General features: G+C 41.4%; 1 protein-coding gene across 6 annotated transcripts in view; it reads right to left on the reverse strand.

Moving 5' to 3' along the window:
- The window catches only part of MTDH (metadherin), a 56,454-nt gene extending 40,636 nt beyond the window's left edge, over positions 1-15,818 (reverse strand). For 2 of the 6 annotated variants that reach the window (XM_041768637.1, XM_041768631.1), the window contains exons 1-2: positions 15,159-15,817; positions 3,765-3,866 (exon numbers count right to left, since the gene is read on the reverse strand). In XM_041768637.1, the coding sequence (XP_041624571.1) occupies positions 3,765-3,866; positions 15,159-15,557 (501 nt within the window). In that variant the 5' untranslated portion in view covers positions 15,558-15,817. Of the gene's footprint in view, positions 1-3,764; positions 3,867-15,158 lie in introns of all 6 variants that reach the window. The other 4 variants (XM_041768636.1, XM_041768634.1, XM_041768633.1 and 1 more) reach the window with 3 other exon arrangements.
- Between the last annotated feature and the right edge of the window lie 279 nt (positions 15,819-16,097).

The following is a 16,097-nucleotide window of genomic DNA, read 5'->3' on the forward strand; positions in this document are numbered from 1 at the left end:
ATCAACACAGTGAAAAAGGCAAATAATGTCTCAATTATTATGAAAACAGTTTTGTCTTCCAGGACTCAACAAAAGGTCCCCTGGACTCCTTCTCAGGGGTCCACAAACCACACTTTAAGAGAAATGCTGCCCCAGCAAAATTGAGGGATCATTATTTACTAGCTATGTGATCTTGGGCAATCCACTAAACTCTTTTTAATGAGATTGGTTTAAAAAAATGATAATATTCCCCTCCTTCCCCAACCAAGAGTTATTATCAGTGCTAAGAGATGTGAAAATATTTGTATTATATAGCATCAAAAAAACGTAGGAGCGTATTAGTACTTACAATGAGTGATATTAGCATTTCAGCGGGACACCACTGCATCCTGAAAACCTGATGGTGGCCAAATTTCATATATTTTTGTTTCTGTTGTTTCTCTTACTTACAACCTTTGCACTTCATCTTAATTCAGACTCTCATAAATCACTGATACAAGCCTGATTTGTTTTCATAAGTGTTGTTGCTAGCTGTATCTATTTTTATCATCCCCCCACCCAACCCTGACCGGTCAAACTCGTTTAGGGCTGGCTTTCCATTGATTATGTCTGAATACGTTTTTTTGTTTTAGCTGAATAATGTCTGATTGTGTTCATTTGTTTCTTTCACCTGCCAGAACTGGCCTCCTCACTACTAGTTACTGAAATACCATCCTCATCCTTACAAGTCCAATTAGGTCAATCTTTTGTGGCCACCCAAAGAGGACAATCTTACTTCTCTGAATAATTGGCACTCAATTGTTACCAGTTATCTTCTCTTGTGCTTGCATTTCCTTAACTAGACTGCAACCTCTCTGAGGGTTAGGTACATCTTCTATTCTCCTCTGCATCTACTAGCACAATGCATTAAGCCTAGCTAATGGTCCTATGTATACTCCACCAGAGACCAGTACCAATGAAGCACTGACCTTCAGAGCCAAATAAAGACCTAGAAACTATGGTAAGTTTAACTTGCTTTACAGGCCCAAGATCTATAATTCCTGTCATATATGGTTCTTAGACAATGTTTGTCTTCATAAGGTTTATTCAAGTGAGAGCAAGGATTCAACATTACAGCTTAGAGTGTAATTATTCCATAGGCAAAGTGTACTTCTCAAAGTGCCCAAGATATAGCTCTGAGAGGAAAAAAAATGTACAATAATGTATATGAAAGTTCTGAAGAAGATCTATGGTAAGCATCTTTACAAAAAAAGCACTAAAAAGTCTTTAAAAACACTATTTAAAACACACAAAAACACACACAGTTGCAAGAGCATAAAAAATTAACTGAAATGAGGTCTCTTGGATGGAACCAAGTTAAAAAAGCATAAATCCAAGATGCAGATGGCAAAAAGAAACACTAGCTGTGAGTTGCAGCATTTACTATTTTGCCAAAAGTCGAATCAAATAGGCAGCAAACCAAAGGCAGAAGCTCCGTCCTGAAAAAGCAACAGCAACTGAAAGGAGGAGGTACCATCAAGTTAACAAGTACATGGGCTTTGGCATCAGAATGAGCTGGATTCAAATCCTACTTCAGAAACTATGAAATGAATGAAATCACAAAATCCCTCTATGTCTCAGAGCCCTTATCTGTACAATGGGGTTCTTACTGTCTGTCTGTCTGGTAGAGTTTATAAAAGGATCAGAGATCATTCAGAGTAGTAAAAAGCACAGACCTTGAAGTCAGATGGGTCTGGGTTACAAGTGACTACTTTCAATAGGTTTGATTAACTTTTGCCTCAGATTTCTTTTTTTTTTTTTTTTAAGACTTTTTATTTCTATTTATTAAAGACACAGAGAGAGAGAGAAAGAGAGAGAGAGAGAGAGAGAGAGAGAGGCAGAGACACAGGCAGAGGGAGAAGCAGGCGACGTGGGACTCCATCCCAGGCCTCCAGGATCACGCCCTGGGCTGAAGGCGGTGCCTAACCGCTGAGCCACCATGGCTGCCCCAGATTTCTTATTTGTAAGATAGGTATAATACCACCTCCTCAGTGCTCTGGTAGAGCATACATAGAGTAATGTATAGATATTCTGTGAAGTCTTAAAAGTACATCCAGTAAGTACCTAATAACTTGTCTCTACTAGACATACATAAATATATTCATACATATACACATACCTCACCTTGCAAAGTGCCTGCCATGTTACAGATACTTAACAAATTGTCAATTATTATCATTATTTCCTATCAAAAATTTCAGAATGATTATAAACTCAACTGGTTTTATAGCCTAATATACCCAATCTACATATGATTCATCAATCAGAGATGAATGGTAGTTCATCGGTTATTCCAGCTATGAATTCTTCAAGACAATTCAGCAAGTGGAAGCAAGAATAAACATAAAATGCTCACTACTACACAGAAAGCCCAGAAACAAGGAAACTTTAGATGGAAGAAGTATAAATCCATATTAGACATATAAGATATGTAATCTGTAAATTCGCAATCCTGAAATCGTATGCTTATTTGCTGATACAAATCATTTATTATTTTATTTTTCTGCTAAAGGCAAAACAAAGGCATAAATTTAACTCTTTTCTATAATGACCCTTCATTTTAAGCCACCCTACCTGGAGCTGTCTTGGCCCTAGACCAATTTTACTGGGCTACAGAGGGAGAATTATCTTGCCAATTCTTCAAAGACATTTTGAAATCATAAGCTTGGGACGCCTGGGTGGCTCAGTGGTTTAGTGTCTGCCTTTGACCCAGGGCATGATCCTGGAGTCCCAGGATCGGGTCCCATATCAGGTTCCCCACAAGGAGCATGCTTCTCCCTCTGCCTGTGTCTCTCTCTGTGTCTCTCATAAATAAATAAATACAATCTTTAAAAAAAAAATGAAATTGTAAGCATTAAGAAACTGCAGCAACCATTTCTTACTAGTATTCTGTAGGACTGCAACTGTTGTATTCCAGTTACTGGAAAACACTTACCTATCTCTGGTTATCTTTTGTTTTGTCTGTCTTTCTTGAAAAGGAGTTATGCATGCGTAGGGTTTTAAAAAGGGGGGGGGCACAAGTATTTAATGTACCAAAAAGACTTAAATGAAAAGCCTTTCTCCTATAGCAGGACAACCCACTGTTAACAGTTTTTTACATTTTCCCTACTTACAAACTAAATTAAGAAAAAAAAAAAAAAAGGTCAATTCTAACACTGAAAACTGAATAAAATCCCAGGAATGTATCATTTATGAGGTATGATAGACTGTCTTATTTGAAAACTTAAAGAGTGCACATCCAAACATTTTAATAATGACCTGAGTACAGAATATTCCCTTTTGTTAAATAAAGTCAAACTGTCTACAGTAAATAGACAATTATGTCTCCATGAGAACAGCAATCTGTTTCAACACTGAATATTACAGAACAATTGTGGTAAGCTTTTTATGTCAGAAGTGCACTATTAACAAAGATAACACAATTCTGTTTTCAAGTAAGAGGCATGTCACATACCTGGAACCTTACTCATACAAAAGATGTTCAAGTCATGAATAAACTTTTGGCAAAATGAATAGTAATGTCACATGATATTTAAAATACTTAGTGACAGCCTTCCTTTTAAAAGTTAAAAGACAAAACAACTTACTTAAACCTTCACCACCTATATGCTATGAAAAATCCAGATTTTCAGTTATCCTTAAATGGGCTCTATAGGTACACTTTTGTGAAACAGAAAAGCATCATTTTTATATGTTACTCTCTTATTAAGAGCCTTGCATATAATTTCATATGTTCCCAAACTTACCTTTTCATTTTTCTTATCTGTCTCTAAGGGCTGCTTTGCTGTAATACTTCGAGGAGTTCGGACAAGTTCCTCATCAGCCACTTCAACAGTCCGTCCATTTGGCTGCATGAGCAATATACAAGAATCTTGTTATCAAACTGCTTGATAGATCAAACAAAAGATTTATACTCAGGAAACAGAATATACTACAACCAAATTCCACCGCCCAACCCAAATTAAAAAGGTTTCTGTATAGCCATGTTATCTAACACCTGGACTACTGTTCATGGTTAACTGTGTTTCATAATATAATTAATAATGAACCTATAAATAAAATACTGTACCACAAATATATTTTCCGATCTTACCCATATATCAGTTCCTCCTGAACAAAAGCAGGAAAAAAGGGAACCAAACTGTATTTGCGCTCTAACCACCAATTAGTTGTATAATCTCAGAATGTTTCACTCATTATCTTTGAATCTTATTTCCATATAGATAAAATGATAGGTCTGATCTACTCAAAAGCTGGCATACTTTGTCAGTAAAGGGACAGGAAATATTTACACTCTGTAGGCCACATCATCTCTGTTGCACTACAAAACTCTGCTATTATAGTACAATGGCAGCCATAGATCTAAATTAATGAGTGTGGCTGTGTTCCAATAAAGCTTTATTTATAAAACAGTGGTAGGGGGCCAGATCTGGTCCATGTACTTGCCAGTTGGTTATATTATCTTTAATGTCTCTTGTAATTCTATTGCCTAAATCTCTACTGTTGTGGGATTAAGAAATTTACCAATCTGCTGCTACAACTTAAAAAGTCCACCTCAGCTTTAATACTTCTAAAATAAAATTATAGCTCTTAGAGGTGCTCATGAATAAATTAAGTCTGTGAATTCTTCTAAATCTGACTTTTAATCAGAATCACTAGGTTTTGGGGGTTAACCTCCCCCCTCCCCAGTAACATTTCTGAGCCCTATCACCAGAGATGTATTGTGAATTAGGAGTTTGAAGAATGAGGTCCAGGTATCTGTATTCTCACCTCTTCTTTCTGGATCCTACTACTACTACTTTTTTTTTTTTTTTTAAGATTTTTATTTATTTGAGAGAACGAGTGCATGTGTGTGCACACATGCGTATACACACACACACACACACACACACACACACGGGTGAGGGCAGAGGGAGAGAGAGAAACAGACCCCCAACTGAGCAGGGAGCCAGACACAGGCTGGATCCCAGGACCCTGGGATCATGACCAGAGCTGAAAGCAGCCACTTAACTGACTGAGCCACCCAGGCGTCCCTGGATCCTACTTCTGCTCACTTGCCTATCCTCATATTCCAACAGTGAGTCAGTAAATCAATATACGAGTTTCAGTTGCCTTATCTTCCAGTTCTTGCAGGATAGACTTCCACCAGATTACTCGTTATAGTAGAGCCATACTCAAGAGAACAATATGAATGTTCAAGTTTCTATAATGTAACTTTTGTTTGTTCAAAATTATCAGGTATATACAATTAGAGAGACTATTAATATTCTAAATCCCAATTGGTAGGCTTCCTCAGATTAATGGCAGAAAAACCAAAACAAAAGCAGTCTTCTAGCTGATGGATTTCGTACTTAATCCCAATGCAATCTGCTGGCTCTTAACCAACTTGTGGAAGTCAGATGCCAAACGCAGGTCTCCTTACTCTTCATCTGGTTTTCTCTCTCCCGTGCTGTTCTGTCACTTTCATGCTGCTTCCTCTAGCTGACCTTCCTGTACAGGTATATGCCTGTGTGGCAGGGGTTACTACACAGAAAAAGGTAAGAAAACCCTTAGCGGAATCTGGACTTAGAGCCATAACCACAGCAGGAATATAAAACTGCTTAATACTACTTTCTAACATCACCATCTTACCTGTCAATTCTCATATGCTAGTTCTTAGTTCATACTGTCCTCTTTAGCCAAACTTGTCCCGATTTCCTATGGTTGGCTTTACCTTTCTATACAAGCCTTATGCCACCCGAGTAATCCTGCAGCTCTAATTCCAGTTTCCCATCCCGAACTGGCAGCTCACAGGCTTACCTTTCTAAAATTTAACTTAAACCCTTCAGGAAACTTTCCATCATAGTCACTTATACAGCACTTCCATTCTATTCATGTAAATGACTACATTGAGCCATTTTAATTTATTTATTAAGTGCTAAAAGGTGAGAAATTAAGTGGTTAAAAGTGCATAAAAAGTTCAATGCAATTCCTTTGAGACCAACTGCAAACACTGTTGATATAGCCTCCCAGATGAAAGATGAAATAATCTTTCCTCTTGAACAAACAGGAAATCTGGAGTCCTCTAATCAGTGACCCCGTTTCCATTTCATAGACTCTGAAATGACCACCAAGCCAGAGGTGGTCCCACACCAACCTGTGACCATTTTACTTCCTTCTTTGCAACAAAAACAAGCAATTGCCGTAACTGCAGCTGTTCCTTTGGTCCGTGCAGATTTCCCACTGTTCCGCTAACTCTTGGGCTTTTTATAGCTCTTACTACTACTGGGAGTCCGTAAGTCAGCAACAACTCCCCCAAAATGCCTGATAACATGAAACAATAAGCATCCTATCCCAATAATAAAGTCAACAGAGCTCTTGGCAGCAGGAGAAAAGGACACATTTTGGTGGCTGTGCCCTATTCTACCCAGCAACACCAATCTGTCCTCTTACTCTGCCACTAGCTGGTCAAGAAGGCCTGGTCCCGGAAAATTGTTAACCATGCTTAAATCAGCAAATCCAGAAATGGAAGCATATTATGTAGATCTGCTCACATGAAAACTAACTGCAAACCAACACTTTAAATACAACCTGACTGCCAATCTGGGTTTTACACAAAGGTATTATCTTCTCTCATCATGAAGCCTTAATATATATGGTGTGTTTCTACAGATTAACCATTACATGGGCCTCTAACTGTATCCTAGTATAAAATTTTCTAGAAAACTCCAAGGGTCCCTTCCAGGACTAACCAAAGTTAATTTCATATACGGCATACAATCTAATCTGTATTTTAAATTAGACAAGAACATCCTCCAACTCTGATGAAAATCAACCAGTAACAGAAAAGTAATATAATCATTTCTTATATGGATAAACTCCTTGTAGGCAATTCTCTATCTGCCTTATTATTATACATTTCCCAACTCTGACGCCACGTTCTTTTAAAATCTCATTCATGAAAGAACACTGTGTGTGTTTGGAGGGGTGGTGATATATCAGAATGAAACAATCAAGAAAATAAAATGCAGGAGGGGGACACATAGCAGTGGAGTAGGGCCTCTTATTTAATAATGCTTGATTTAAAGATACTAAAATTCTTCATGTTAGTCAACCTTCAAATTATTAATTCTATACAATTCCATAAACATTTATTAAGTACTCCAATACCAGGCACTGGGCTAAGGACCTCAGTAACAAGGATAAATGAAAAGACTTTACCCTCCAGGAGTTTTTTTTTTTTAAGATTTTATTTATTTATTCACAAGAGACACAGAGAGAGGCAGAGACAAAGGCAGAGGGAGAAGCAGGGTCCCTGCGGGGAGCCCAATGTGGGACTCGATCCCAGGACCCGAGGATCACGACCCCAGCCAAAGGCAGACGCTCAACCACTGAGCCACCCAGATGCCCCCTCTTCCAGCAGAAGTTTTGAGGTTCAGAATAAGATGATGTGCTTAATAACAAACATCTACTCCATTTGAGCAGCCTATACATATTTGTTAAACTGATTATAAACTGCAAAAAAATCTACATCTAAGATAAGCATATATAAAGTTTAACATTTGACTTCTAAAATGAAACCAATTAGAACACTATTTTCATTTACCTATGTAAATTTTATTTCTATATATAAAATATATAAAAACCCTAACATCAAATTACTTGGAAACATCTTAAGTTTAGAAACTAGAGGGGCAGTCTACCAACTACCAAAAAAAAAAAGGAGTATGAAAAGACCATGGGCTTTGGAATTGCACAAAGCTGGCATTAATACTTAACTTCTAATATAAATAAATAAGACTTGACTTCTAGGGGTGTCTGGGTGGCTCAGTGGTTGAGTGTCTGCCTTTGGCTCAGGTCATAATCCCAGGGTCCTGGGATCGAGTCCCACATCAGGCTCCCCTGCACGGAGCCTGCTTCCCCCTATACCGGTGTCTCTGCTTCTCTGTGTGCCTCTCATGAATAAATAAAATCTTAAAAAAAAACTTCTATACTGTGATTATAATAAGCATTTTCCTTGACTTAACCTTTGATTTCATTATCTATAATATAAATGAAATAGGTTGTCTTTTTTTAAAAAAAAAAAACCTGCTTATAGTTGAAAATTACATCATATTCACTTATGTTCATTCACTCGACATACAGTAAGTGAACATAATAGAGTAATATGTAGAACCCTTAAAATCTTGAAACAAAGACAAGTGAGGCATAATCTTTGCCTTCAAAAAGCCTAGAACCTAGCAAAAGGAGGAGGCAACATTAAAATACAAGACAAAGGTATACTCTTACCTCTTCTCCCTACCCCTCCAACCTTAACCCTTAAAGGAAAACAGTATGGGATATGAAGGCAAGCTGAAATCAGGGCTGAATTCCCAAATGTGTGCCACCCTGGACAAGTTACTACTTCACTGGAGTTTCAACCTTCCTAGCTCAAAGTTGTACTGAACACATAGGAGGCATATATATATATATATATATAACTCCATACACAAGATTAAAAAAGGCAAGATGTTACAGAAATTCAAGGAATATCACTGATAGCTGATAGATCAGTCTATAACAATTTCCAAGTATCTGCCAAGTGCCAAGTACCTTGCCAGATGATTTACATGATCAACACTTAATCTAATGAACTGAGAACTTGTCTCAGTTTATTTTAGGTTTGAAGAGTTCTGATACAAATTCACGATAGAACAATTCCTTGTTATTTATTAGAAAGCATAAAACTGTGTCTTTTTCCGTCAAATGTCAATATATCAATTATGTAAACTAAACATACAATAAATTACAGTTTCAGTGACAGTAGTTTACCAAATTATTTTTAAATTCAACTCCAATTTTAAACTCTGAATAACTGAGAACAATCTTACAAATATGGCCTATAATTCAAATTTGCGAAATCCTGGTTGTATACCCTAAGATATTTCCTTTAGTGGTAAAGATCTCTCTTGCCTAGCCAAAGACTCAACTCTTCAGGGATTCCAAACTACCTACTTGTTGACTGCATCACTGACGTTCAGAGCTACTCTCACAGGATAGACCTGACACTCCACATCTGTCACCTGGCCAAATTATGCTAAGAGGATTTCTGAAGAACTCAATACAGTATTGATTTTACCATCAAGATTTTACCTCTGATGGGTACTGAGATAAGGGCTACACATGATACAGCGGATACACAGCCATGTACTTTCTTGGATCCTGTTGGATGATCTCTGGTATAATAGCAAGCAAACTTTAAAAGTGGTCAAATAACCCCAATTCCTCACTTAGAGCTCTTGATTTTGCCTGAATAATAATATTAATTTAAAAATATTTTCAAAGCTTTCATGACCTTGAGAAGTAGTACATGAACCAGGAATGCGCAAGTGTAAAAGAAACCCAGAGGTTCAGAGGGCTTACTGCTTGATGCTCTCGGTATCTAAGATAAGCAGAACTATTAAAGGTCTTCTCTACTAGGCCCCTGGCTGGATAAAATGACAAGATGAAAAAGTCCTGTCATATAACCAAACAAGCCAAAATGCTGGAGCTTTGGTAAAAGTCTTCACAATTTTCAGCACAAATTTCTGATTCTAAAAGTAAATTTTAAAAGAAATACAGAGAGCTTTAAATCACTGGGAAAACTGGACTTGTTCTATGAATGAAACATCCTTGAACATGCTATGGAAACCAGAGTGGAAATAACAGCCGAGTCAGTAGACTAAAAAATAGGATGCTGTTTATTTTGCCTTTGAAACTTTTTTGCTCTGTAACTTTGAGTAAGTTATTTAATCTTTATGAATCTCAGGATTCCTTTTCTGTAAAATCGGGAATATTTGTTTTAACTATGACTTACGATTTTTTAACCTAATGATTATTCTTTTATTACTTAAAACTAAGAGGGCTAAGTCCAAACTCCAAACATTAGGAACTGTCAAATTCCTAATCATAAAGATATGAAACTACAATAAACCTTGTACTTAAATTTAAAAAAATAATTGTCAAATTTTCCCTTGAATAATCCTGCAAGTCACCATAAAAAAGAATGTTGATCACTTTAAAGTGTATTATGACTTATTTCAGGAAGTTCAACACACTCAAAACAGCCAGCTTGTCCTGACATTGGAGTAAGTGGCTGTTTTTCAGCTGGGAAACATAGGGGATACTTGGCTTATTTTCAGAAGCCATGCTACATGAAAAATATATTTCCACTCAAAAAAAAAAAAAAAAAAAACAACTGAGAGGGCTAGTGATTTAAAGGTAAAAAGAAAATCCTGTATGTAGGTGGCAAGTGATATAATTTACACCTTTATAATACCTGAAATAATACAGCAAAACTACTACCTAAGAAAAAAAGATATAATTCTTTAGGAATATCTTAAAAGATAAATTTATTTAATGAAATAAATTATCCAATTAAGCTGTGAGATATCATTATAGTACTTCATTCAGAATTTAGTCCAACAGAAAGTTATCAAAGGCTCTTACATGCCAGGCACTGTTTTGCAACTGCATAGCAAGGTGAGCAAGGCTTTTTCCCTAGTGGAAGCAAAAGACCTCAAAAAAATTAATGGGCAAGTATACAGTTTACAAACTGTGATAATTACCAAAAAACAAAAAAACCAAAAAACAAAAAACCCACATATAAAAGGTTGAGACAAAATAAAAGAGGATGCCTATTTCAAATAGGGTGATCAGAAAATGATTTCCTAGGATGGTGAGAGTTTTAAGGTGCGATCTATAGGCTGATGAGAACAACGGTGGGGGGGGGGGGAATTATTCCAGAAGTGTTAATAATAGTTCATGTAAAGGCACTGGGTTGTGAAAGAGTCTGCAGAACTGAAAAAAAGATCACCATTGCTGGAGGTTATAATGAGAGGAAATTAACTTAAAATCAGCTTAGAAAGAAAACCAGGTGCTGAGCCACTTAGGAAAGAAGTTTAGATTTTAAATGCAAAAGCTACTGAAGTGTTGATTTTAGATCAGTGTTGGCTTTAGGACTGGAGGCAGCCTTGCAGAAGCTACTGCTATATAAGTGAGCTAAGGTGCCAGACAAAAGAATGAGAGTTGTCAGACTGAATATACACATCTTGGAAATAAAATGGATGGTATTTGCTCATAGATTAGACATGAGGTAGGGAAGATATAAAGAGGTGAGGAAAAGGGAAGAATCAAGAATGATTCTTAGATTCCTGGCTTGAATAACTGAATGGGCGGCAGTCTTTTACCATTTACAGAAATGAGGAAGACAAGGAGAGAAAGCAGGGAATCGTATCGTGAATTGTTTTGCAGATATTAAAATTTGAGGCAAATGTCAGATTTCCAAGTGGAGAAGTTAAGTATACACACCTACCATACGAGGAGATGAGAGAAATGGTCCAATTATAGATAAATACAAAGTTGATGCCCATTATTCAGAGATTCCCCATTGGCAAGTTCACCTACTAAGATTAATTTCTAATCTCAAAATCAATACTCGAGGTGCTTTCTTGATCACTCAGGGGCATGCACAGAGCTAGGAAAAAAAAAAAGTGGAATTGTCCTACAGGTACATTCCTAGACAATGCTGTCTTCTTGTTTTAGATATCATAAAAGAACATAAAATAAACATACAAAACACAGAGACTAACTCTAGCTAGGGAAGGCTTTATGGTAGAGATAGTTAGGCCTTGAAGGATAAGTAGAACTTGTAGAAAAATACAGAAAGACACTTTCTAATGGAACAAAATAGTGTGAATAAAGAGATACTGTAGTCTAGCTAATGAGAATGCATTTGGGATAATGGTTAGGAGATAAATCTAAGATGGGGTTCCATCGTGGCCATGTCATAGACTGGATTTTACTCAACATATGATGGGGAAACTACTGACAAGATATGAACATGAAAGTCATGATCAGAACTGGGCTTTAAAAGATTTAACTGGCAGGAGCCGGTAGAAAGGAATGGCAACAAAGAGCCTAGAAGCAGGAAAACCAGTCAGGATGCTGTTAGTATAGTCTAAACAAAAGACAAAAAAGTCCAAAAGTAGGGTAGTAGCAATGAAACTGGAATAGAAGTAATAACTACAAAAGACACCACCCACTATCAGAATGATTTATTGGCTGTAGAATGACGGGACTTCACAGGATTTTAGCCAGAAGAGGCAAAGATAGCCACCGTCCACCGTAAAAATAAAACGGTGGCTCATATGGCTACTTACCAGGCATGAAGAATGGGAACGGTAGGACATGTGACTACTTTACACATTCAGTAATTATTTACTGAATGCCAGTTACGACGCAAGGTTACACAGAACAAACGGAGACAAAACACTATTCAGCAAGCTTATAGCTATCGACAACTGCACTACGGCTAATTCTGATGAGAAGTCTTACGCTAATATAAAAATAACTTTTTCACTAAGATGAATTTTCGTCAAAGTTGATCCTGAGTTAAAGGCTTCCAGCTAAAATTCAGAGCAGTTGTTCAAGACCAGTTACCTGAGATTTTACATATACCTAAATTAAGATTAAGTCAAGTTAAAAATACTTACTGAGTGCCCATTTAATATTCACATTGTACTAGGTGTCACTGGAAATAATTATCAGTAATTTCCAAAAATGCCAAGAAATAAGCCCAGCAAAAAGTGCCACCTCTGTCACTTTCAATAGGGAAACAACCTGCAAAAAGACCTAAAAGACCTATGTCAGGATACTCTTAGGGGATAAAAACCAAAATGATAAAAAAAAAAAAAAAAAAAAAAAGTGCTTATGGGTAGATTTTAAAGAACTAAGTACCAGCCACTCTACAGATAAAAATAAGTCACTAGAAACAAATTTTAAAAACTTGAGTTGCAAAATTTGGAATGACTTGAGAGAACTAAAAATAATGGGATAAAAAGATGAAAATAAAATATTTAAGTAAATATGTAACATCCTTTCACAAAACTAGTAGTTTAGCTGGCTCAGAGTAAGGTAGATCCTAAGATGTGTATCAGAATGATGTGGTAATGAGGAGATGGAGTCTAAGATTAAACATGACTCAACTTAGAAAGCTCTCCTATACTAAGGATATTATGGTCCGACACCAGTGAGTGATTTTTAAACTAATAGCAAGGATTTACCAAGGGAGTTCATTCAAAATGCAGGTTCCCTGGACTCAGTCCCAGAGCTTCTGAATTTTAAAGATCTATTCTGGTGCTCAGGAATCTGTAAGTTTTAATAAACATTCAAAGTAACTCTATCCCAAGTAGTTGGAGGTAACATTTTGAGGAATTCTGCAGTATTTTAACGCAATTAAGATCCCCAATTTATAAAGCTAACCACCAGAGCAAGATTAAATGCCTTACTTAACTCTGGTTCTCTATTCCTGCCAGGCTGACAGAATTAAGTCTTCCTCTACTTCCTTTTCTGCTACTTGAGCCTCTTTCAGGACCTTGCTCCCACCCACTTTCAAAGCCAGATTGTGTGATAAGGTCATACACAGCCCCCTGGGCCCACACTGGGTTTGCACTGTCAACTTTTTGTTTTTTAGTGTTATCTTTTTCCACAACTGGAATAAAAAGCTCCCTGGGGAGCAAATGAGCTTTTACTTTTGTAGCCCCTTCACAATGAGACATACAAATACTGTATTCCTTTTTACTGCCTTTAGTTCTCAAGCAGTGTGCTTTTCTCCAAGTAAATCCTTAGCACTCGCAGTACAAAGCATCTGAGCAGGACACAAACGGGTGCTTTTGCTTCTCAGTCCCATAGGCAGGACTGTTCTGTGGGTCACGCCTCGCTAATCCGACGGGTCACAAATATGATTAAAGAAAAACAGAATGGTCTGATATGTGGGGTGGAGGGCAGGTACTGTAGTGTAAAATGTGTTTCTTACTTCAAGTTGCCGTCAAAAAAGTCTGAAAGCTAGAATTTTGTTAATGTCGGCAAACTTCAACACCTCTGCAGCTTGGGAGAGGCAGAGTATTTTCTCACTCAGCACGCAACCATTTGCTTAGTGGTCTCACTCTCCATTCCCTGAAGCTCAATGTTAGATTTATTTATTCATTCACTGCCCCACTCCTTAACTAAAGTGAAAAAGAGAAGGAGCGAGTCCTAGGTCTGATGAGTATTCTTCACAGTGCAAGTTTTCACAGGCGTCTGTTCCTTCTGCAGAGGGTCGTCTGAGTGTTACGAGGCGCTCCGGCTGGGCTCCTGGAGCACCTGTCTCTCCGCTCAAGTCTATCTGAAATTCTAGACCTCCCAAACAGGGCTTGGAAATTTTCACAACCTGCTTCATCCACGCAGCGTCTGGCCTTACTAATGCACGTAGTTTTTCCAAGATCACCTTCTTTGCTTACTTGGAGCCAAGTTCTCTTCGTCGACCATAGCGTTACTTTCCGGTAACCTCAACGAATTTAATCATACCATGTTCCACATCGTTCTATTTCCTCTCCTAACCAAGGTAGAATTCATGTTGATAAAGCTGTACTGTCTTCTAGCTTTTGTAAGCATCTTACATCCTCGTAATCAGCAGGCAGAGCGTCACCACTTATGTGGGCCTCACGGCGCACTGCCCGTGACCTGTCCCTTCCTCAGCACCGACTTCAGTCTTGGTCGTAGCATCGACAACATACTCACTGCTTTCGCGTGAACTCAAATCGCACTTTTCCCAGCGCCTTTCCTCAACCCCTTCAACGCAATCAGTCCGCCCGGGTCCAGGCCTCATCGCCACCCGTCGCGGTCCGGTCCGTGCACTGTGCACTGCGAGCGGAGCGCTGAGCGTCGTTCCCGGGGTCTCCAGGGCTGGCTCCACCTCCCACGCGCGTGCCTCTCGCCGCGGACACACACCAGCGCGTCCCACGCAGCACGGCCGGGGTCACACTTACTTTACCGGGCTGCGGGGTACAGAGCTTACCGCGGTGCGTGTAAAACTAGGCCAGGGGCGGCTCGTCGCTGTGCGCGGCCTCCGAGCTCCGCTCAGCGGTAAGGGCGTCCGGCACGCACCGCCACGGGCGACACCGCGGGAAGGCGGCGGGCGCGGCAGGGCGGCGCGGCCCGGCCCGGCTGCGCCCGACCCCAGGCAGCACCGTTCTGCTCCGTCATCCCCGCCGCACCCGCCTCCCGCTGCGGGCCGGGCGGCGATCGCGAGGGCGGGCCCCCGGGGGCGGGGGCGGGAGCCGCGGGCGCTCCGGGCAGCCCCCCGCCGCCCCACCGCGGCTCACCTTGGGCTTGTCGGGCGCTTTCTTGCGGCTCCGCTTCCTCGGCTCGTCGCCCCGCAGGCTACTCGGCAGGCCCGCGTCGTCGGGGCCCGGGCCCGGGCCGGGGGCCGGGGCCGGGGCCGGGGCCGCCTCCTCCCGCCGGCGGGGCGGGCTCCTCCGCTTCCTGCGGGCGCCAGCGCACGCCGCGGCCCAGCCGTAGCAGAGCAGCAGCGGCAGCAGCAGCCCGAGCGCGGCGGTGCCCACCAGGATCACCCAGCCCGGGTACCGCCGCGGCTCCAGCCCCAGGTCGAGGCCCAGCTCGCTGCGCAGGAAGCCCAGGCCGAGCGACAGCACCTCGCGCAGCCGGGCCGAGCCCTCCTCGGCGCGCCGCGCCAGCTCGTCCTGCCAGCCCTGCGCAGCCATGTTCCCCTGCTCGCGGGCGCGCGGACGCCGGGCCGGGGCCTCAGGCCCAGCGCATCGCGGCCGCCCCTCGCGCCGGGGCCCGGCAGCCGCCGCCGGGACAGGGGCTCGCAGCCGCGCCGCGTCCGCCTCGCTCGGCCGCCGGGGGCACGGGGCGGCGGGACGGCGTGTCTCCAGCGGCGGCCGCTAAGCGGCGTCTCGGCGCCAGGGCCGGGCCCCGCTGCCGGCGCTCGCGGAACAATGGCGGCTCGGGCCGCGATCCACGCCGCGCGCGGGGACGGCCGCGGGTCACGTGGGCGGCCTGGGCGGGGCGCGCGGGTCACGTGGGCCCCGGGCGGGTCACGTGGGCGGGGCTCCTGCGGGGGGCGGAGTCCGAGCGCGGGGAGCTCGGAGCGGGGCGGGGCCTGGCAGCGGGAGACGTGGCGCTCTGCGGGGGCGGGGGAGGGGCTTAGGCGGGGGCGGAGTCCGGGGCGCGGGGGTCGCAGAGAGGGGCGGGTCCTGGGAGGGGCTTCGCGCCGGAAGTCTCCGCGGGCCGCTGGGGCC

This window comes from Vulpes lagopus, chromosome 9 (genome assembly GCF_018345385.1).
Source record: "Vulpes lagopus strain Blue_001 chromosome 9, ASM1834538v1, whole genome shotgun sequence".
Classification (NCBI taxonomy): Eukaryota; Metazoa; Chordata; class Mammalia; order Carnivora; family Canidae; genus Vulpes; species Vulpes lagopus.